Source organism: Blennius ocellaris (genome assembly GCF_963422515.1).
Source record: "Blennius ocellaris genome assembly, chromosome: 3".
NCBI lineage: Eukaryota > Metazoa > Chordata > Actinopteri > Blenniiformes > Blenniidae > Blennius > Blennius ocellaris.
This window is the reverse complement of record NC_137652.1, coordinates 24,537,800-24,561,248: the sequence shown is the minus strand read 5'-3', so window position 1 is coordinate 24,561,248 and position 23,449 is coordinate 24,537,800. Positions and strand designations below refer to the sequence as shown.

Here is a 23,449-nt window from a genome sequence, read left to right as displayed (position 1 = left end):
TTTTAATTAAATTAACTTAAAGTGCTTACATTTTTTTGGTAATTTGGGAAAGTTTTGTAACTTTCATCTATAAACATTATTTCAAGTGCGAATTAAATACAACACAGACGCTCTTACCTTGTGAGATATTCAGTAGCGGGATGTTGTAAAGATGATTTCTGCCTGAATAGTTTATTAAAAAGACGGAAGCGGTTGCTGAGAAAGAGCCACGGTTTATCGTTTCCTGGCAACGGAACGCTTTCCCGTCATACAACGCCACATGATCCACGTTGACGAGAGCAGAGACGACGGACGCCTTGTTACGTGCTTGAGAGCGATGCAGCGTGGCCGCCATATTGGATGGGGCATCTCGCTCTCGAAGAGCACCAGTCAAAGGGAGTTAACGCAGAACGAGCAACTTTGTCCCGTGTTTTGTTAACAAAAACTTGAAGAAAAGCTGAAGAAAGCCGACCAGTGTACCTTTCTCAGTCTGATGATGGGAGTATTTGATATGTTGCATTGCATTCTCTCTCTTGCTTTGTGCAACTCTTTTTATACATACATACTTTTTACATGTGACACACGCACACACACACACACACACACACACACGTTTTATTTATTTATTTTATTGCTCTGTGCATACTGGCGAACCAATTGGATCCAGCACCCCGTGACCATGAACTGGACAAGCGGGATAGAAGATGGATGGATGGATGGATGGATAGATGGTATTATTTCACTATGACTGAGTAAATAAAAAACTTACTAATGCCAACAGGTTGTATGAGATGTCGTGTGTGTGTGCACCCATACCTGAAATAGTTGGCATCTGTATTGAGATAACTGCATGGATGTGCATTCAGTATATATTCTTCCTTTTGTAATTAACCAGGATCAACAACTTTCATTAAAAAAAAAACAAAAAAACTTTCAATGCAATGAATGACCTGAAAAGAAACTTCAAAAAGGCAAAATAAATACTTCAAAACAGACACAAATCACATAAAAGTGTTAAGATGCTTGTCACCGCATTCACCACTGGACGTCATTGTTATTTAGACTTTACTTGTTTTTCTGCTGTAATCGGCATTCACACTCCAAAAGTTTAAGACTCAACCCAATAAGTCGTACTATGCAATAGAATACAAAGCAGCCACATGGACCTCAGAAATACGGTAACATTCCACAATATTCCCAGTGATACTCTTCAACTTCATATGTTTGATAATAACCAGCCTAACAGCATAAAGATTAGGAAAAATATATTTAACTAACACTTTGAAGACTGTAGCTGGTGGCTCTTGGGGTGAAAATAGATAAAGGAAGGTGGGAGGTCTAAATGCTTTGGTTTAAAATGCAGAACTGTTAGTCAGAGAAATCTGATTTACTTAGATCGTAGAGTGTAACAGTGTGTCAGAGATTAATGAACTGTTGAGTCACGGTACACTAAACTCAAACCTGATCAAATGGACGAGGCTGCAGGCAAAAGTAATACGTGACTGTAATCAAGTCTTAACTGCTAAGAAGTCATGTCTTACCTGCTGTTAAAGCAAACAAACATCTTTTTTCAAAAATATAGCCCATTAAAAGAAAATATGTCCCTTTTAAATTAAGCTGTGAAACTCAAGTTTATCGATTAGTCAAACTGATCTAACTAGAACAGAGTGGTCTGCACTGAAGCCTACAGGCAAACTGTAGATTGTGATCCATTTTTTTTAATTGATCCCCATTGCTTAACAAGCATAATCAAATGCAGGTCAATTATGCTTAACAAACATAATTTACCTGCATTTGATTGATGCTGTTGACTTTAATACATAAGATCTGATGAGTGGTCCAAACACTTCAACAAGTTCCTGTACGTAGCAAAAAAATTAAGTCTGGACACTCCTGGTTTTCGCAGATTTCCTTTGTTGGTCATCACCTTGAAAACAAAAACAAGGTTGTGTGATATCTTGTTCCCTGAACTGTTTCCTGGGGAAAAATAAACACTGCCCTCACATGAATGCAACATTATATATCAATAATTTATTCCCAAAAAAAAAAGTGCAAAAATTTCAGTAAAGAAAACAATAAATATGGATAGTTTTGTCTGGTAGATTAAAATAAAATGAGATACACATGGGTATTTGAAAGGTGTAAGAAATATTATTACAAAGAAACAATCTACCAAACACTAATTTCCTTTTATGTAGTACTAGGGATGCACAGATACCACTTTTTTTCCAAAAATGAGTAGTGTATGAGTACTTGCATTTGAGTACTCACCGATACAGAGTACTTAGGCCAATACACGCATACATGTTTTTTTCGCTCGGTGGAACAGACCAAACACAGGCTGCAAAAGCCAGGTTAAGTAGCAGAAGCTCCATTTCAGTCCACTGTTTCAGGCTGCCAGCCTCAAACCACCATTTCGATAGTTAATTTTCCCAAAAGATTGCCGACAAAATAGCGATGTGCACTGACCGCCCGTGCCTTGCAGTGAAGTGCCGTAAACCACGGGTTGCTGTAAAGCGGTAACGGTGTTGTGGTATCGGTTACAGTTTTATGAGTACGAGTACGAGTACTCATGCCTGGTATCGAATCGATACACGATACAGGTATTGGTGCATCTCTATTTAAGTACATACATTTGTATAAACAATTGAATAAGTTGCAGATAGTTTTAATTAACAAAGAGAGCACTAACAAGTGTAGTCTTCATGAGTTTGGCCACAGATGTAGTTCTTTATGTAAAATTCTAATCATACCGTCCCTGGATCGGCTGCAGCATTTTTCCTTCGCTGCGATGTCAACATACTGAGCTGAAAACAAACAAAAACACCCTCTTTATAAATGTACGACATATATCAGAAGTCATTGATCAAAGTCACACTTTTATAGACTGTAACTCCAGTTTTGGAGTTACAGTACCGTATTTTCTGGACTATAAGTCACACTTTCATTCAGTCATCAACACCAGATGTTGCTGTACATTAACGGGATGCTGCTAAACTACCACCGTAAGTTTGATCATGATGCATTTTCTGACAGATGCTCCTTTCCTCTAGAGACTACGGTAGTAATGAAAGACCTTCCCACTTTAGGTCACTCGGTTTTGACGATCCCAAGTTTCCCTTCAAGATGCTGTTAGCAGATATTGGAGTAAACCAATTGGAGTTGTTTTCACAGCACAAGACACACTTTTCTATCTATAACCGTCTCTCTGGATTGCTCGTACCTGTTGTGTGGCTGAAGTTACCCTCTGTTCGGATTGTGTCAGGCGTCTCTGGAGACGACTCGTCTTCTCTTGGTTTTCTGCCAGCTGCCTCTCATACTGCACAAACACACTTGGAGGAATCGGTTACCTGGACTATCACACAAAATGTTTTGTTTTCAAGCACATTAATACTAAAAAAGAGGAATCATTACGATAGACCAGGAGCGTCAAACATAAGGAGCATGGGCCAAAACTGACCCGCAAGAGGCTCTAATCCATCAAGCAAACCCAAAAGAATTTCAAAGAAAACATTTTGGGGGTTTTTTCCGCAAATTTCTTAAGAGTGGCAGACCCGAGCTGAGATATCAGTGATGCTGCCATGAAGGCTAGATACCTCATTGCTATAGCCTCAGAGCCAAGGTATCAGGATGAGTTTGTAAAAACCTCTATAATGCAACAGCTATAAAAGAAGGTTATTTTTTTTTGATATTTCACTTTATTTTGCACCAGAAGATTTTATCAAAATCGGCTTTATGTTGAGATTGTAGCGATTTTTAGTTATGACTCCTTTGATTTAGTGAAAATATAATCATTTTCATCACATATACTCTGCACCACAGCAAAGGAAATCTTTAAAGTTTGAAATTTAAAGGCTATTATAGCTCTTTCTTACTGGTCCAACTGACTCAAGATGAAATTGTGCCGTTTGTGGCCCCTCAAATAAATTTGTGAATATTAACCAAATAACCCAAATTTAAATCCACACTGAATGTCACGCATAAATATGTAATTCTCTTAAGATTCCTCCCATTTATAATCCTGAACAAAGACTATTTGCTTCAATTCATCTCGTCTGAAATGACGCAGTGACGCTGATGCAGACTTGCCAACACACCGTTTTCGATTTTTTACCGTTTTCAAGACGGTCACCAGTGAAATGTAGTTCTGATTGTAAAAATGTCAGACATGGCTGATTCACAACTAATAAGCGAATGTAGAAAGTTTCCAAGAAATAGCTTCATTTTGTCCTTGTTCCAGTCATTTGTCTGAGCTGCCTGACATTTCCAGAGGTCAACCCCGACTCAGCAGATTATCGGCTCCCATCGTGGAAAACTGTGTCAAAACAAGTACAACGTTATCTCGTAATCCTCTTAGTTTAGCACCCATATTACTAAAGTTTCTCCTTCTCTTCTGCTCTCTGCATTGGTTTCCAAACTGTGGTCCGTGACTCTTTTGTGAGGACAGAAAAGCATCTGCTTTGTTAAATTAGATTATCACAGCAGTGTCAATTACATTTTAGTCCAGTGGCCACATACAGTCAGATTGGAGCCTTATGTTCGACACCCTGGATTAAAAAACAAAAACCACGTTGGTTTTAAAATCTGGTGTGTCAAGGATCACAGACGGAGTGCAAAGCCTTTTTTTTCTTCCCCACTAAAAATAAAAAAAAAACAGGTTGTGAACCTGCGCCAGTGTGTCTCACACAAACCTCAGCCATGGTGATGTGGTCACTTTCAAGCTGCATCTCTAATTCATGCGATCGCTGTTTCTGCCGACTCAGCTCTGCCCTGAAACACACGTAAAGAAAATACAATAAAAGCACAGCCACATCTCACACGGAGCAAAAACGAAAACCATAATTCAGCTTGTTTTTTTGGAGGTTTACTGTTTCCAACAGATGCAGCTGAGGGCAAAACGACTTGCTTAGTTTTGATCAAACTCTTTGGTGCTCCTCCATATCTGTGGCTTCATCCTTGATCCCGTGTTTGTGAGGAAGCTGATACAATAGAGTCCTCAGGCAGGCAGGTGTTATGGGTTCATTCAGTTGTTTGTTTCAAATAAAAGCGGTTTTGAATATTAATGTGATGATTCAAAGCAGCCCGTTTATTTATCAAAAAATGTGTATCTTTGTTTGCACACATAGTCTGGGATAAAAGCTACATTGATCTGCCATAACAATATGACACCCTGCCTGATATATGCACTTCCTCACTGACTCTAAGAAACTTAGGTTTGTGCTGTGGTATCTGGCAGCTACATGCTTGCAGCACGTCCTTCATGCACATCCACATTCATATTTATAAGGCTGCAAACAATGAAACGAATACAGGAGAAAAAATGTATTACGGACTGTACGTTTTGTTTCAGGGAGAGTCCATTTGAGCTGGTTTAAAAAAAAAAAACTTAAAAATTCAAAAAAGAACTGCTGTCAGATAAACAGAGCCAGAGATCAACATCTCTGTGAGTTGATGCTCTTAAGACCATTTTGGAGCAACGCAAAGTTAAACAATTCCTTTCTACAGACAGATTGCTTCTTACTTGAGGCTTGTGATTTTAGTTTCGAGGGCCTGGACGAGGTTCTTGGACTTTTCCATCCACCGCTGAGTGCTTTTCTGCTGTGCCGTAAGGATTTGTGTCAGGTCGGCGGTGGAGCTCCGGCTGCTCTCCTCCAGCTCCCTCAGCCGGGCGTCAAGGCTCTGTTCCTTCACGCTGTACTCCTGCTCCATCTGGGAGACCTGGAGGAGGAGATGGGCATTAGTGATGAGCTTCGTTTGAGGTCAACACAGAACTGACTGCCCTAAGATCATTGTAATGCAGAAGTATACATCTGTACAACCATAGTACATTGTGACCATAAAGGGATGGATATGGTCAGCAGCAATATTCAGATTGACTGAAGGTTAAAAGTGATGCAGAGGGACCACACACTTAAGCCCAAACTGTTCAGGCAGAATGGATCCATGCTTTCAAGTTGTTTTCCCAATGTCATTTCCCTCTCATCTTTATTTGGAGTAGTTTTTAAAGAGTTCTGCGATGACCCTCGCTCACCACAAATCGATCCTCCCAGACATCTGAACGCTCTCTAATTGTCTCAGGTCAAGTGGTAATGTGTGGTTGTTTTTAGCATTATAGTGATGGAAGGAAGGAAGACGGAAAGAAAGAAGGAAAGCAAGAAAGACATCCTGAATTTGTTCCACAATATGGACATTTGTATAGTTAGAGCAGCCACTGGACAGTAAATAAATGGAAGAATAACATGTAACATCATATAAACGGCAGTAAAAATATTAGATACACTCTTATAATTTGGATGAAATGCTATATATAAAATGTCTGCCTGTATTTTAAGTGGCTTTGCAATAAAGGTTGTAGATATGTTTTATCCACATGCATCCGCACAGGCTCTCCTTGAAGACACCCTAATGCCTGTTGTCTTCTTTTATTATTTTACTGGTCGCACATAAACTATACTGAACAACACTGCCCCCCGGAAGGTCACCAGAGATACTATTCTGCCTGCATATTCAGCATTAAGTATCTTTTGGACTGGCGACTTGCCAACTTGCCTGTTGTTTGGCCTTCTTTTGGACCAGCAGGGAAGTCTTTCGTAAGTCGTCCATCTCCCGGCGGAGCTGCATGTTCTCCTGCTGGAGCTGCAGCCGCTCCTCGCTTACGCTGACGCCGTCGTCTCGGGCGGCAGTGAGGGCGCCCTGCAGCCGCCGCACCTCTTCCTGGCAGCGCGACAGCTCCTCGCTGTAGCTGCAGGTGGACGGAGCGATCAGAGGAAAGCCAATCTTCCTGGACACGTACAACTTAAACGTTAGGCTTCACTTACTCCAGCTCCATTTTTTTGAGCTTGCTCTGTGTGCTCTGCAGCGTGAGGTTCAGGTCTGATCTCAGCCTCTCTGCATCTAAACACCTCTGATGAAGGGCATCCATCTTCCTGAACTCCGGCTCTGCGCGGCCTTCCTTATACACCTCAAACGAGAACACCGCAGCCAATGTTAGGGGAATCATCAGAACAGCCTGAGCTCATTCATAAAATACATCTCAATAGCACAAGTCCACATTAAGTTTAACCAACGACTTTCTTCTTCTACGATACCTTCTCGACCTCTTCTTCGACGGCCTTTCTCTCTCGCAGAGACCTTTGAATCTGAAACTCTTTATCAGCACACTCCTATAGAAAACAAGGAGAGTCAGAGAGAGGGGAAACTCAAGGAGAATTTAATGTGCTTCTGACAGGTCAGGATCTCACCATTTGCAGAGCAGACAATTCCTCCGCCATACGCTGGATCTGATCGTTGCACTGTTTACGTGCATTCTCGACCTGTTGATACAAATCACAAAGATCACATTCGGTACCTTAACTTTGTAAAGTCAACAGTGTAACAGGCTGTCTTTTTTTTTTTTTTTTTACGTATTCTTGATGGAAAAAAAAAAAACTTGATTCAACTTAAATCTGCTTAATTTAGGTTGAGTTATGAGATGAATATTTCAGATTTACACACTTGAATGTGCACTAAAATTTAAGTATGATAAACTCTAAACTCGCATTCTCTAAAAAGCTTTACAGTTCAGACAGTAAGATAAATAATTTGTGGATTATTTTAAACAACCTCACAAGTACAATTGATTAAATGAAGACATCAAAGCAGGAAAAAAACTAATTTGTGATTAGTATTAAAATGCAAAGGAAATGCCTTTATACAAAAACAAGAGTAAAACGTATTGAGTTTATTTTTCACATATGATCTGAGAGAAGAGATTCACCATTGCCTTTGGAGAAATTCTCATCTTATTTAACACAAATGAATACTGAACACAGAAAAGAAAAGAAATCTAAAGCTTTCTGTGAGGGTGTGTGGTAACACTACACCACCTTGTAGCTCTTTTAACGCATACCGTATTTTCCGCCCTATAAGGCGCACCTAAATACCTCAAATTTTCTCAAAAGCTGCCAGTGCGCCTTATAACCCTGTGCGCCTTATATATGGAAGAATTGCTCTACTCAAGACTGCTATTTGACAGCTGAACAACCAGAAGCTTTTATTTTGACAACTCTAACTTCGCAACCGGATCTTCAGAGCGGACGACACTCCACACAACACCTTCATCACTCATGGTTGCACACCAACATTCTAACAAACCAAAATAAACTAGATGAAATAATTACTCCCTAAACTGGGGAACAAAAACACAGCATAAACACAATCAACACAACACCAAGCCCAACAACGACCCACAATAACCTCCAACAACACAAAACATGAATTCCCATCATGCCTTGCATCCTGAGCTCCTCAGTGCAGCCGATAGCTGCAATGAATTATGGGAGTTTCTGTTTGTGGTGTTTTAAATGCAATTATTGGGGGTTATAGTTGGTTTGTGGTGTCGGCAATAATTGTGTTGTGTTGTGTTTTTGTTGCTTAGTTCATGTAGTTTAGTTTATTACCGGTAGTTGTAAGTTGTCAACCAGCAGTGAAGAAGGTTTTGTGTGTAGTGTCCTCCTGGCATAGGCTGCAGGTAGGACTATCAAAATAAAGTGTGTGTACCCCTCTGGGTGTTAGAATCAGTGGAAAATGTAACCTAATGGCTTTGAGTTATAAAGGTTGCTGACCACTGGTCTATTCCATGCGCCTTATAATGCGGTGCGCCTTATATATGAACAAAGTTGTAAATTATGTCAATCAATGTAGGTGCGCCTTATAATCCGGTGCGCCTTATAGAGCGGAAAATACGGTACTCAGTCCTATAAAGATTGTCATGGATCGAGTAACTATACTTGATTTCAGGTGTTGTGTGCATTCCAACAGCCTTAACACAAACGTATTATTCTTAAGCAACCAAACATCCTGTAGTGCCAAACTAGTAAACAACAGTAGACTGGAATAATGATTTGTAATGCATGACCTTGTTTTCTTTGTTGTCAAACACAATATCAGACATATTTTCCAGACAGAAACTCTTTGGGGATTGTTTCCTTTCCACTGAAAAGAATTAAATAAATTCAGGGCTCTCATCCTTGACAAGTACCTGCCATGTTAAATCAATTTCCTTGCTGTTAATATTTAGAATAATTTCAAACCCTCGATGTTTATATTTTACTGTGTACATTTGTTGCTTTTTTTTCCTGAATTGACCCGATTAGTGTATATTCTTGCTCAGAAATACTTCATCAACAAGAAGACAGAGCAGCAACATCGTTTTCTTTAAAGTTAAGTCTGAAAAGTGAAACACTGTGCATATAAATCTATTTCTGGAAACTGCAGCAATGGTTCACAATCAGAGTGAAGCCCTAAGATACATCTGAGGTCTGACTACCAATCGTAAGCCATCCAGGCTTAATTATTCATTACACATGCTTATCTCCACACTGAATGGCTTCAAATGAGGATGAGGGGGAGAGAGGAGATTAAGGTGAATAAAGTGTCTCACTTTGGCTCCAAACTCAAACTCAATGACAAAACCACCTGCGAGCTAAAAAGCAAATGCATGAATCTTACGCATCAATAGTTACACTTGGAGAAAAGTGTGTTTGTTGAAGGCCAGCTAAGACTTAGATGACACCCAGAGCTTCAGTCACACTGTGCAGCATTAACGGGATTAAAGTCGATGAAGAAGTCTTGTTAATAGAGCATTAATCACCATGTCTCAGCCGGAGGTTACGCAGGGTGAAAGAGCAGTGGTTTGCTTCGGGATTAATGCTTCATGTTTAAAAAAATAAAACAAAACACTGCTGCGCTGCACGTCCGCTGCAGTCGGAGCTTGTGCTTTCATGCAGGACTAATTAGAAATCAGAAAGTCTGTGGTTTCTGTAATTTTTCAGATTGCCTTTTGAGAATGGAGGCAAACAGCGTTGGCACTCAGCATTCTTGCGTCATCCTCTGCTTTTAAGTAGTAATGTGATTTCTTCAGCAGGAGCTTCAAAGCAAATTTTAGTCACACACACACGCACAGATCAAATTAGGTGGCGGGCGATTAGCAGACATTGATTCAGCCCCGTGAGTGCACCTCTTTCCTGGTGCGGACTGCAGCGTCCTGGATCAACTGTCTCATGGCCTCCTTCGTCTTTTCAAGCTCGTCTGTCTTCTGTTTCTCTCTCAACTGAACCTGAGGGTAGGAAGGTAAAAGAAGAAACAGGTACACATATCAGCAGGACAAGCTCTGCAGTGCTCTTGAGGGAGGTGAAGACTTGTCAGGAGACGGTGCAGCTGAACATGACTGAAGGAAAGACTGGGATGAAAGACCTGGTGTTTGTGCAGTGCGGCTTCTTCTGCCATTTGAACACTCTCGCGGACTTTGGACAGGGCGTCATACTTCTCCTCCTCCAGGGTAGAGTAACGAGCTTGGAGTTCCCCCACCTTTCTCTCCCAGACGGTCGTCTCTCTGCGGGCGGCATCGGCATCCTGTGAAGCAGCTGTCAGCCTGGTGGAAGAGACATGAGGATCAGATTGGTGATTTAGCAGTGTTACTAAGGCCCCATTTATGCGGCAATGTCTAAAATATGTATTCATTTTTTGTTTTCGTTAAAGAAAAGTTTCACGTTTACACAGCAACATTCTGAAAACTATTTATACAGAAAGAGCAGAAACATTGAAAACAATTTAGTTTTCATGTTGGGACACTCATAGTTTTTGTAATGAAACCACACACATGTCGAGAACAATATGCTGTACACATTAATGATGGCGAGTACACAGACAATTGTATGGACAGACGAGGAAGTTGGATTGCTGTTACAGGAGACTCAACTACAAAACAAAAATATGGACTGGGAGTTATGGAGGCCAAAATGTTTGTTACTGTTTATCTCCCCTCACATGAGCTGAAGAAATGTTTTATACGGCTGTTGGGTTAATAAGCAGCATCATTTACGCCGCCGACAAGAAGACGGGCACCGAGCGTTTTCAGAAAGTCTAGTTTTCGCCCTCTACATGGGGATGGATCCCAAGCGTTTCTAAATAGTTATGTTTTCAGTGGCTCCAAGCACCACTGTTACGTTAACACCTAAAACACAACAAAAAGTTTGCATTTTCACTTGGAACTGTCGCCGTTCAAACAGACCCTAAAAATGAATTAAAATGATGATTTCGAGTTCGATTACACAATCCTAATTAGACAGGCGCCTACTGCTCTGATGAGAAATTCAAAATGAGCTCACCTGGACTCGAGTTGGCTTAAGGCTGCCTGAAGCTGTTGGAGCCGCCTGTCTGCTGCGTCCTCTCGGCCCTGAGCTTCAGCCACATCCTCCTCCTGGACACACGTTCACAGACATGCACAGATTTAGTCGTATATATCCTCAGAGCTTAATTAACAAGTCCTTTAAGTTCTGAATTAATTGAAACTGCAGTTTGAGCCTACTGAAGCTCAATAAATGATCGACAAAAGTTCTATTTTCTTTATTTCAAACATTGTTTTCTTCTCTTACCCGCCTCTGCATCCGTTCCTGGATGCTCTGCAGGAGCTTGGTCATCTCATCCACCTTAGCTGTGGCTGTCCTCAGTTCAGCTTTAGCCTGTCTGCAACCGGGATGGAGGGTTGCAACATTAACTGAATTATTTTGTGTTTCTCAACGAATGAGAACATCATTGAAAAGTTGATTTATTTCAGTGAGTCAAGATTTTTCTTTGCTGTAAGCCATCATTATCACGATTTAAAACTATGTATGATGGCTCAAGTTTCTCGCTTTGAATTGAATCACTGAAACGGAATGGTTATTGTTTTCTAAATGTCCATCTGAGGACCAATAGAGAGACATGACAAGCATGCGCATTCATAAGGGGAAAACTAGAGCCCCAATTAATATCAAATGAACATTGTTTTTTGACTGTGGGAGAAAACACACACATAACCAGAGACAACAACAAAACTACTAATAAATTCCAACCAGGTTGGATTTCATATTTATCAAATGGGTGAAAGTGTGTCAAATAAGCTCATTTGCACTTAATTTGTAGTTCAATGTGTGTTTATGTGCTTGTTTCTACAATTTTTACTTTATTTGAGCTTTTATGGCTATTTATTGTAAATTTATGCTACGAATATTGTTATTTCCCAAAACACTGAATTCTAGCTTTAAAATAAGTACAATTTTAAAATGAGCATATCAAGGGCAGAAGAAAATACAATTTACGTGACATCCCCATCCCAAATTCAGTGGCACTTCTCCATAGTTTTTCAGCCTTCTGGGACCCGCATAAAATATTATTGATAGAATTATGAGACTGCACTAAGAGGTACAAGAGAGTCAAGAGTCCGTGTTATTAAACAAAAACCTTATCACTTCTCAAACATTCAAAATCCATCCACAATGAAAAACTATTTTAGTTGATGATGTAAAAACTCCTCAAATGCCACTGTAGTCACGCTTGACTAAGTCGTGTTACATTTTCATTGAAGGTTTAGTGAGTTCATTTGCTGCCCTCTTGTTCTGTGAGGTTTGACAGCAGTTCAAGTTACTGAGGATTAGGGTATGTTTAGAATTTTTAAAAAGGCAGCTCATCAAACTCACAATAACATTTCAAGGATTATTCGAAAATGATCCGGATCCACCACAGAAGCCATGTTTAAAACTTGCTTTTTTCTTAAAAAAAAAAAAAAAGATAAGGAAACATTATTTTTGATTCCTTGCCAATATGTTTTGTATTATTTTGTAGATTGTCAAAAATATACACTTATATTGTACATTTAAATATTTCCAGGATATTTCTTTATTCGTAGAAAAGGAATTCCCTTCCGTGATTGGTCATTTCTATGGACACTGAAGTGACTCGGTTCACGGCGCATGGTACCGTCGTAATTCAGCTCTGGGAGTGACACTTAAGATTCACACATACACTGCGCTGGAAATGGGAGTAAGACGCTTGACTAACTTTTAACTACCTTTTAAGAATTTCTTTACTCATAAGTCAACTCTTAGCAGGGTTCTTCGGAGTAATTCTAAGAAGCTTGATGAGTACGGGCCCTGAACTACTTACTTGGATGAAGAAAATATGGAAGATAGATGGAGGATTTATACAATTATGATCAGAAACAGTCAATTTTTCTTCAATAGACAAAACGTAGTTGCTCTCAGGGACAGAAATTCATTCAAAGTGTACAGAGTGTCTTATATTTACAGGTTTTAGTGGAGGTTCTATTGGAGGTTGACATTTAATTTCAGTGTCTGAAAGTCCCTCTAAGGCTTTATTTAAAATTAATATGCCTACAATGTCTCTTTGAGGCCAATATAAACTACAATGCTACTGTTTTGCATGGACTATACACTAATAAAAAATTCATCTGGGTTTTTACCTTCTATTTTTTTCCAACACACTGGTAAAGAACAGGACCCTGTGAGGTATTCACTTACCTGAGCTGACTGTGGAGCTCCTCCATCTCTGTGCTCTGCTCTGTCACCGTCTTCAGGAACTGCTGGTTGGTCTGCGTGTGGCACGAGAGACAAGAATGCCATTTGTGTGGCATTATTCCAAACACACAGCTTCAACTTCTAACCAACTTCCTCCCGAAGGTTCTCTCTGCAAGCGCCCCGTGTCCTCATAGAAACACACCCAGATGAGCCAGCCAGTCACTCGTTACTACAGAGTCATTCTCACATGCAGGCGCTGAAAAGACTACTCGCTGAAACAGCTTGAAAAGAAGGGAAAGGCAGCGGCTGGCCCCGACATTAAAAATGCATCAGAGAGATAGTGTTACGATACTATTCCCACACCACAAATGTGTGTGTTCCCGTGTTTTTAAGATGAAGAAAACAAAACAACGAATGTCTTTGCCGATCAGCCAGAACATTAAGACCACTGACAGATGATGACTAGCTTTTTATGATGGCACCTATTAAAGGGAGGGATATGAAAAGCTGCAAGTTAATATTCTGTGCTCTAAAAGTCAAAAGGGCAAGAGTAACATATCAAACAAGTCTGTCGATGACTGGGTTATAGTGTTCCAAGTCTGCAGTGGACAGAAGCTATCAAAAGCGATGATGCAGAGTGAAGTCTGAGCTGCGTGTTCTGATCCAAACGACGTGCTGCTGTGGATCAAACTGCTTCAGAGGACGATGCTGGTTCAGACAGAAGGTTCTCTCAATACACAGTGTTGGAGTTTATTGGATGTGAGGCTGCAAAGCTGTAGAGCATTGAAGGTGCTCACGCTAACCAATGTTCACAATCAAACGAGGCAGAAACGGACATAAGAGTCTCAAAACCGGAGCACAGATTGTTTGTTTCTTACACGTGACACCAGGATGCATTAAGTGAAGAGGTCAAGCTGACTGAGGCAGTGTGATGCTTTAGGAAATGTTGTTCTGAGAATCACTGGGTTCTGTTATGTATGTGAGGATGTTACTTTGACTTGTTCCGCCCACGTGAAAGCAGGCCTGCAGACCGAGAGCACCTTTTATTAGAAATAGTATTCCCAGGTGTTAGTGGCTTGTTTTCTGCTCAAAGAAGCTCGAAAAAACATCAAAAAAAGAGTCAAGAATTTAAGAGAAGTGAGGTGATGACTAGTTTCAAGTGAGTGTATTGCTTTTGCGTTTTTGTTTCAGAAAAGTTTCACGTTTACACTGCAGCATTTTGAAAGCAACGTCTCGCTACACGACAATGGCAGAAACCCTGAAACCAATGACATTTTCATATTGGGTCATTGTGGGTGCGGTTTGTTTTTGTCATGAAACTACACACACATGCATTCAAAGAACAATATATTATAAGCATCAACAATAAGAGAACACTGACATTCGTAGTGACAGAGGACCAAGTTGGATTGTTTTTACGGTGACTGTCAACTACAAAACTACCAAGTCCCAGGAGAATATAGACGAGGATATGTGACACTCTGGAGGCAAAGACTGTTGTTATTGTCTATCTACTGAGCATGTGCAAAATATTTATTTCCTACAGCTGTAGTCCTCAGCATGTCTGCCAGGAGATGGACCCCCAGCACTCCAGAAATTCTCGTTTTTGCCCGTCTACAGAAAGAGAGAGGCCGAATGATTTTGAAAATGTCTACCCTGGGAGCCGTTTTCAAAAAAGAACTGAGACACACAGAACACAACAAATCAACCTTAATATATCTGCTGCCAACATCTTGGTGCCATGTGCCATAAGAAACCTTTTGAGGTCTGGTGGAGTCCTGATGGGTCAGGCAGGTGGTTGTAATGTTACGGCTGATCGGTGTACACGCAGTACATGAAGTTGAGCCGCACTCAGGTCAGAGATCGTTCTTAAACAGTCCTGTGTTAAATTATTAGTGACTGTAGGAAAAACAAAAAGGATAGCAGTGAGCTGAAAGAAAATGAAGGTAGTTAGAGGATTACCGAGTGAGCTGACAGTTCATTATACACACAGACAGCTCTGGCTCACTACCAGAGTGATTCAGGAAGCGATTTGCTTAGTTACAAGATTAATTATTAAAGCAGAGTTCACTTCAGAGGAGTGCACTGCATTTTCATCCCACGGCTAATTGGGACGCTGTAATTTAGCATGCTTCCAAAATGAGCATCACCTACCAATTCCAGTTTCTGATTGGCCACTTGAAGTTTGTATGTGTGCTGCTGGAACTGAACAAGCTGATCCTGTGATGGAGGGAGAAAAAAAAAAAAAAAAAAGGCACAGTCAATAAAAGTTAATTGGCAGTAATTACCTTGTGCTTAAATGAAGTATTAAGTGAGACCAAACTGCCCTAATTGACCCCATTTCTATGATAAGAGCTCCACCTAGTGCTGAAGGGCTGATGTTCGAATAAAGTGCCAGCTTATGCATGTTAATGTGGGAGCAGCGAACCTTCAGCTGCAGTTTCTGCGAGTCGTGCGTCTGTCCGTCAGAGACGTTCTTTTGGTAGACCCGCTGGAGGCGATCCAGCTCCTGGGCTGCCGTTTGCCACAGCTCCATGGCCTGCACCCGCTCCTAAACACACACAGACGCACACAGAAAGAATCCACCCACATGAAAACACACAGACACATTCAGTCAGACGTCTCACGCTTGCTTGAAAATAAAACTGCTCTCTGAAGCAGACGTTGATGAAAACGAGAATACCAAACATCTCTCTCCATTCGATGGAGAGAGAAAACACCTCTTCATCAATGAGGAATGATGCCTTATAAACGTCACATTTTCTATCTTGTTAGCAGTGAAGCGAGTCGTCACTGAAGCCACACATGACCCGGGTCTTGTTCAGAGTGAGTTATGAGAGTGTGCAAATACTGTACTTGCAACTACAGGATGAGTCAAAAGGAGTTATGAGTGGAGATAAGCGCCTGGGCAGGGCTCGACATTAAGGCTTGCCTGAACGTCCGGGGCTCGTAAAAAGCCTTGCTAGGGCAAGTGAATCAGCTACCCAGCTTGCCCGAACAGACGAGTGATTTTTTTGGTGCTATTTTGACGTTTTTTTTCTCCATCAAAAATCACTTGGTATCACCAACGGATCACACCAACGCAGGACACGGCCATTTCTCCGCCCTGCGACCGCGATCACGTGATGATAGCGTGGGAAAAGGCTTCACGCCGATCACGACCACTATTTTCTTCCCAATTCGTATTCCGCATTCCGGTTGGTGACGCGCTGCATGGATTTGGGTTGGATGGCATCGCGTATTTCCACGGGAATCCGTCGAATTATGTAGTCGGGGAAACTTCTCATCGTCCGCCATTTTCAATTTTTCACTTCAGTTGTAGGTAATAGACGTGTCCAGACTACCAGATATGTCCGGGGCAGGACCTACGCATGCGACCGAGCTACCAGATCTGTCCAGGACGGGGTCTTGCACCCGCACTTGCTGATGATGTTGCCCATTATGATTGGCTGTGATAGTTTCGCATTATTACTGGCTGCAAGTTTCTCCCGTCACAGTGTAATTAAGTTTGGAAGTGAACGTTAACTTGGTAGCTTTGTGGAACGTTCACCTCACACAACGTGGTTGTGTGAGGTGAACGGGACGCTACGAGTGGTTTGACGCCTCTGAATGTCCTGAAGCAGCAGTGCCCACTCGAGTTTAACTTCAGGAGAGACGGAAGGTGTCTGGTTTATCTTGAAGAGAGTGTAGAAACTGAAGGTGTCTGGTGACGCTTTGTCTGATTATCATGAAGTGTACATCTTTTTAGCCCCTCTTCCTTTTACTTGTCACTTCCAAGTACTTTCCAAGAGTTTTTTGAGCATCAAGCACATTTCCTCAACATAACCTATTTGATTATGCATGTGTACTTGTTGGATTTTGGGCGTTTTTCTGTGTATTATCTATCTATCTATCCGTCCATGCCTTATTGTAGTTTGTCCATGTAGAATTGCCGTAGTTGCTATTGTGTGTGACATTTTTGGCAGGCGAAGGCACAAGCCCGGCCCCGGACAGATCTGGTACCTATACCGTCAACATTCAGATCGTAACCGGAACTCACTTGAATTCAACACATAAACACGACTTCAACTGAAACGATGTATTTTGGATTATTTTCACTTTCTAATCCTGAAGTTTCATAACTTTTTATGGTTCAGAAAAAAAAAGTTGGCTGAGCAGAAAGAGGAGGAGGAACAGGGACAAGATTTGATTTGTTAATATAATAAAAATACATGACACACATTTAGCATGTTATTAATAAATAGCATATGGATAAAAAGTGACTAATACAATAAATATGGTGTGACAGTATGTAGTATGTAGTAGCAGGGTGTAACAGCTCCAATCTTAATACTATCAAATTTATTTCAGACCAACACAGCAAAAAGCTAACACCGTGGCCGTTAATTAAACTCTGGGCTTTTTGCTGTGAAGAACAAACTTAAAATATATATTATTATTCCTTCAGATTGAAGAGTATAAAGAGATACACCTTTTCTGAGTTTCATTGAGACATCTTGATTATTACAGAAACAAGTGTTTTTATGTAAAAAGTTGTGTTGGTCAAATTCATACATTACCCATGCTTAGAAATTTCCATTAAACTTCGGGCAAGTAAAAATTTGCCCAGGCAAGTGCTCAAAAAACCTTAATGTTAAGCCCTGCTGGGCTGATGTCACTTTACAGCTCGGAAATCTAAAGCCATCCATCTTATCATCCGTCTTCTATCTGGCTTTATTTAACTTAAGAGCCTCAGAGCGACTGCAGATCTTTTAGGCCAAGTTTTGGAGAAGCAGAGGTGCTCAAAACAGTACGGAGCGACATGTGGAAGTAGAATCTGGCAGCATGAAGCCCGTGAACCCAGAAAAATGCATAAATTAGCTGCGTCATTGTATAAGCCGTAGGGTTCAAAGCACATTAAAAAAAAGTTACGACAGCTTGTAGTATAATACAAGGAATAAAGATTTGGGTTGTAGGAGGCACGCATGCAAAACATGGTCAGCTGAAAAAGGATAAGAATAATGGAGGTAAAGTCTCTGGATAGTTGTTACGTTTTGTAGAGCTTTCCCAAAAAACATACCTGAAGATGATCTCGGAAATCATGAAAAATGATTGATCAGTATCTCAACCAAGTTTCAAATAAAGAACACAGATGTTCTTTGTTACAAGTGTTCAATATAAATGAAATGATGAATTATGATCATTTAAATGTGGAAATGAGGCTACAATGACACCAGCATGCTCAAATTAACTAATTGACAAATTGATCCCCTCGTTTCTGCTGCTGATTCACCTTCTGCACGCACAGACACACATCAATAGACATCAATCATGCTGCTGCCATTTCGAGATTCATGGCGCTTTCCCCCCCAGAGATGTCAAACATGCCCTCAGAAGTTTAGCTTTGAGCTGCTGTATGATGAGCTTGTGAGTGCAATAACTCCCTGCAGCAATCAAATGGCAGATTTGAAGTGAGAGGGGAGCAGCACAATTTCACTCGGGTCACACAGAAACTGCAACCTAATTACCTATTGAATAATTATCAATTAAGTACCTGCACATGTCAATCAGAGACATTCTAACTGTACCAGACATCAAGCCTTTATTTGTAGATTTATTGCAACACTTCAGATATGTGAGCTCATGTCATCAGTGATTCCCAGTTAAGAAGGTGAAAATAAGGTCAAAGAAAAGAGCATTCAGACAATAAATTTACAAATTAATTTGATCTGTTTTGTGAATATGAATGGGGTTTTAGTCAGCTATGATTAAAGCGCTCCTATTTCGCAGCTCTTTTTGCTCGTCAGTGCTGTTTTTTTAAGTGTTCCTATTGATTTTATTGCTGTTTCTTAAATGTTTTACGTTGCCGCTTTTAGCCAATGTTGTTTTTAGCACTTTCAGATCCATGAACGTAAAGTATAATGCAAATAAAATGCATTATCATTATTATTATTATAGCTCAATTAAGAGTCATCACTGTAACCTTATACAACGAAACAGACTTATTTTTGACATCGTGTTCCTTTCGATGATTGAAAAATAAACAATCTTGTAAGTTTCGAGGTGACCAACGACATCACAGACCATATAAACAGTTGACAGCGAGGTAGCAAGTTAGTAGCTCAGAGGCATGACAATGGACCATTTTTACAGTAGTCTTTTCACTTCTTATGCTGGAGGTCTTTTTATTTGTTGTTTAATTTCCAGATCAGAACACCTCTCCTCATACATTGTCTCATACTTCCAGATAATGCGACTGAAGGTCGCACTGTCTGGAAGTATGAGACAATGCGACCTTCAGTTGCATTGTCTGGGCGAGTTATTCCAACCCGGAAATGTTCCATTTCAATCAAGGTAACATGTTCACGTGCACTTTTATTCGCAGAAACGCAATGATATCGGGTTTGTTTTTTTTCGTATTGAATAAACTGCTGTGGTGTCAACATCTCAGGATTAAGTGTACAGACCTGTTCAGACAGCTGGACCTGCTCTTGTAGATTTTTGATGACGGTATCTTCCTCCAGGGTGCTGCCCTCCACTCCTGAAGACGTGGGCTGAAAATGAAGCTGCTTCTCCACAGTCTCCCTCAGCTCTGCGTGTAACCTGCAAGATGTGGAAGACACTGGCAATCAGTGCTGAAAGGTCCATCTAAATTGATGAAAAATAATCTTTGAAATTATATGAAACAAGCATAAATTCAACCAACTTGATTGGCTTTCATTAAATTTAATTGAGCTTCCTGTTTTGAGGAGCAAAACTTTTTCCATACCTTTCATTTTCTTTGACAACTGTCTCCAACTTCACTTTGACATCCGTCATCATGGCCTGTTGATTCACGCCAAGAAACTTTGAATTAAGGCAGATCAACAAATCTAATGACAAGATACGATTTTTTTTTTTTAAATATAAGCAATAACTATATTTAGCATATAACAACTATGTATTCCACTATAGTACACCTTCCCTTACAGCAGTGGTTCCCAACCTTTTTTGACCAGTGTACCCCTTGAGCTGGTTTCCATGTGAAAAGTACCCCCTCTCTCGTGTGTGACTATTCGCCTTAATGTGTACTTATATTTAACCCTTTGTCTTTCTATCTATCCAACTGCTCATTTAAATAAAACAATTATTGTGAGTGTAAAAACATACCTTTTAATGAGACACTTGCGCTTGCTTGTCTTTCATAGGTCTTTCATAATTCCTTTTTTCACTGGGCTCCCCTGTGCCTGCGTCCGAGGCGACGGTAGCAGTAGCGGTAGCTGGACGTTTACTCCTGCCTAGCCATGCATCCATGTTTACAGTCGGTATGCAGCTAGAGTTAGCTAGCTTCGCGAATCGTGCGCGCCCGCAGCAAGAACGTGAACCTTTTTTTTTTTTTTAAAGCGCGCCACTTTATAGTCTTTTCATATTATGTGCATTGTAGTGTTACAATCACTGTGGACGAACTGCTACTCATGGAAAATAAACGTATGGCCTTACTAAAATTCATGATATAATACAATATAATATAGTATAATTATTTTTTTTTGTGTGTGTGGATACTGTAGGCTAATGTATAATCTTTCTGCGTACCCCCTGCAATACCCTCACGTACCCCTAGGGGTCCGTGTACCCCCGGTTGGGAATCACTGCCTTACAGCATGTTTATATATTTCAAGCGATAAACTGTGAAAGTTCGACATGCCTGATGTCGAGCAGGTTCAAATTTAGATGTTTCAACATTCCTGAGGTTATTTGGGTTTGTTGTTTTTTTTACCTCATATTTCTGAAGCTTTTCAGTCATTTCATCGATGTGCCGATCGTACTCCGCAATCAGAGGAGCCATTAAACTGCACAAAGCACCACAACGTCCCAGGTGGGTAAAAAAAGAATCATTTTGGTCTCTAAAATAAGAGATTTTTGTTGAACTGACCCTCGATCAGAGATCCAGGGAGTGGGAGACTCCGTACGCATCACCTCTTCAACCTTAACACAGAGAGACATTTTTCCAAAATAAAAGCAGTGACAAAGAGACTAAACTAGATAACCGTAACGCGAAGACAAAAAAAAAGTGAATACTTTGCAGATAAATGTGTTTGTTGTTTATGAATTGTTCATGTTAGCAAAACATATACTGTATGTAGATAAAGAAATGATCAAACAATAAAAGACAGATAAAGAATTACAATAATTGCTTCCAATTAGAATTAAATGATTGAATAAATATTATAAAAAATCTTCTTATTTAATGTATTTAAACAAAATACATTTAAAACTGCTACAGACATAAAGTAAACATTTCAATTTTGAAGAAGAAGTAGTTACTGCTTCCTCACTACCTCCTTGAAAAGATTATAAATCACTTTCAAAAACAGGAAAAATAAATGATCACACGATATTTACTGAAGATGCCACATTATTGCTGAAATTCTTCGAGGATTCTTCATGTATATATAGTTTATGATGATCTCTTCATACCTGAGCTGCTGTGGACTGAGTCTGCTGTCCATGCTGATACCGCCTGAGAGCGGAATTCAATCTGTTTACTAAAAAAAGAACAGGCACACATTCATATTACACAGCATATCATATTTCGTCAAACTGGACAAATGGTGATGTTGAAAAATATTGTCACATAAACATCAATTTATATAAAATAAAGTAAAAAAACAATTCCACAATGTGTCACAATCAGTCTGCATTCATTTGGATTGCTAAAGCCCTTAAAATGCACTTAATAAAAGCAACCTAACCTACAGTTCTTAAAGCAAAGCACTCAAAAAAATGAAGTCCTTTCCTCAACTTGGTAAATAATAGTTAAAAACCATAAACACAAATTATATATCATATCTTTGTCCCTGGTTTCATTCTTTTATTTACCCATTTATGTATATGTTTTATTTCAGACATGCTCAAAATCAGATATCAATGTCAACAGCAGCAGTCACCCAAAGATATCTCAGCAGTACAGCAGAACAATATATTTAGGTTGCATGGCCAAAAAGGAGTAGGGAGAATTATAACTTATTACATTCCACCCCACACATGCAGCCACTTCACACAAGCTTTCAACTATACTAACAGAGAAAACACAAATTATAAGCAAATATAAGCAGAACAACCACAACAAAACAATACTTGAATTCAACTTGTAGGCATGTCTGTCCTTTCTCAACACTTATGCAAGAATCTTGAGTATTATTATTTTCATATATGTATAAAACAGTTTCCATATTTTTTTTAATTGACTGTAGCATGTTGGACGTGTGTAGGGAAACCTCAATGCTTCTCTGTCAGAATTAGGCATTAAACAAATACATGGGACAACCCTATATATGTTGCTGTTGTTTTATGTTTGCCTGTTGTTTGAACAACAAAATAAAAACAACCCTGTTGAAAAATGTACATATAAAACCGAAACAACAAAAATATTGCTGGAAACAAAATAAAAAGATGATGATTTTGGACATGATGCCAATTTTCAGTATGATTTTGATTATTTTAACATTCCTCTCATGTCTTTTTTTCTTACAAGATCTCAATTTCCTGCACCAGTGGAGATTATAAAGGAAGAAATCAGTTGGTGGCAAAGTAAACGCCTCCGTGCGAGAAAAGGACGTTCATACCTTCATCACGCAGAAACTCCAACTCTGCATCCATCCTGAATGTCTGGTCACAATGAAAGACAAATAACCTGAAATGACAAAACCAGATGACCAACGGAGAATAATAAAAAAAATGGTAATCTCCATGTAAAAAATCGGAGATTGTGACGAAGCAAGCCAATACATTTGCAGTAAGTGGGTTTAAATAGTATCCTTCTATACGGCATTCATTCAGCTAACGACCATAAAAAGCAGTAAAAAAATACGTTTACATGGCTTTGACAGAGAGTTAGCTTACAGTCATTACCTGTGTTTACCAGCTAGCGCCGTTAGCATTGGCAGCTAATCAACAACTAATCACTTCAACCTGCGAAATACAGACCCAAACACGTTTCCGATAAAATATTATACTTGTAAACTATGTAAACCGAACGTGTCGTACCTGGTAGTGAACGAAAACGAGAGTTATTAAGTGTTTTTACTGTTTTTGTAGCTTCCGCCGCGAAGTTTGAAATAACAATAACAACCAATGACAGCGGAGAGGTGCCCTGCTCAAACTGCTCCGGCGAACAA

General features: G+C 39.9%; 2 protein-coding genes across 2 annotated transcripts in view; both read right to left on the bottom strand.

The window, feature by feature from the left end:
- dnah6 (dynein, axonemal, heavy chain 6) overlaps nt 1–334 on the bottom strand; it is a gene marked incomplete at both ends in the record, with an annotated part of 57,629 nt that extends 57,295 nt beyond the window's left edge. Inside the window, one exon of the mRNA XM_080516164.1 lies at nt 118–334. Within this exon, the coding sequence (XP_080372290.1) occupies nt 118–334 (217 nt within the window). The remainder of the gene's footprint in view (nt 1–117) is intronic.
- A 1,899-nt stretch (nt 335–2,233) lies between these two features.
- On the bottom strand, nt 2,234–23,390 carry sclt1 (sodium channel and clathrin linker 1). The gene is made up of 22 exons (XM_080520519.1): nt 23,319–23,390; nt 22,898–22,965; nt 21,750–21,817; nt 21,205–21,257; nt 21,049–21,121; nt 20,062–20,117; nt 19,760–19,895; nt 15,742–15,864; nt 15,468–15,533; nt 13,317–13,387; nt 11,394–11,484; nt 11,127–11,218; nt 10,213–10,390; nt 9,977–10,075; nt 7,221–7,292; nt 7,068–7,142; nt 6,798–6,940; nt 6,529–6,721; nt 5,501–5,697; nt 4,671–4,749; nt 3,203–3,298; nt 2,234–2,786 (listed from the first exon to the last, which is right to left on the bottom strand). Exons 2-22 carry the CDS (start codon nt 22,929–22,931, stop codon nt 2,727–2,729), a joined length of 2,055 nt encoding a protein of 684 aa, XP_080376645.1. The 5' UTR covers nt 22,932–22,965; nt 23,319–23,390; the 3' UTR covers nt 2,234–2,726.
- Between the last annotated feature and the right edge of the window lie 59 nt (nt 23,391–23,449).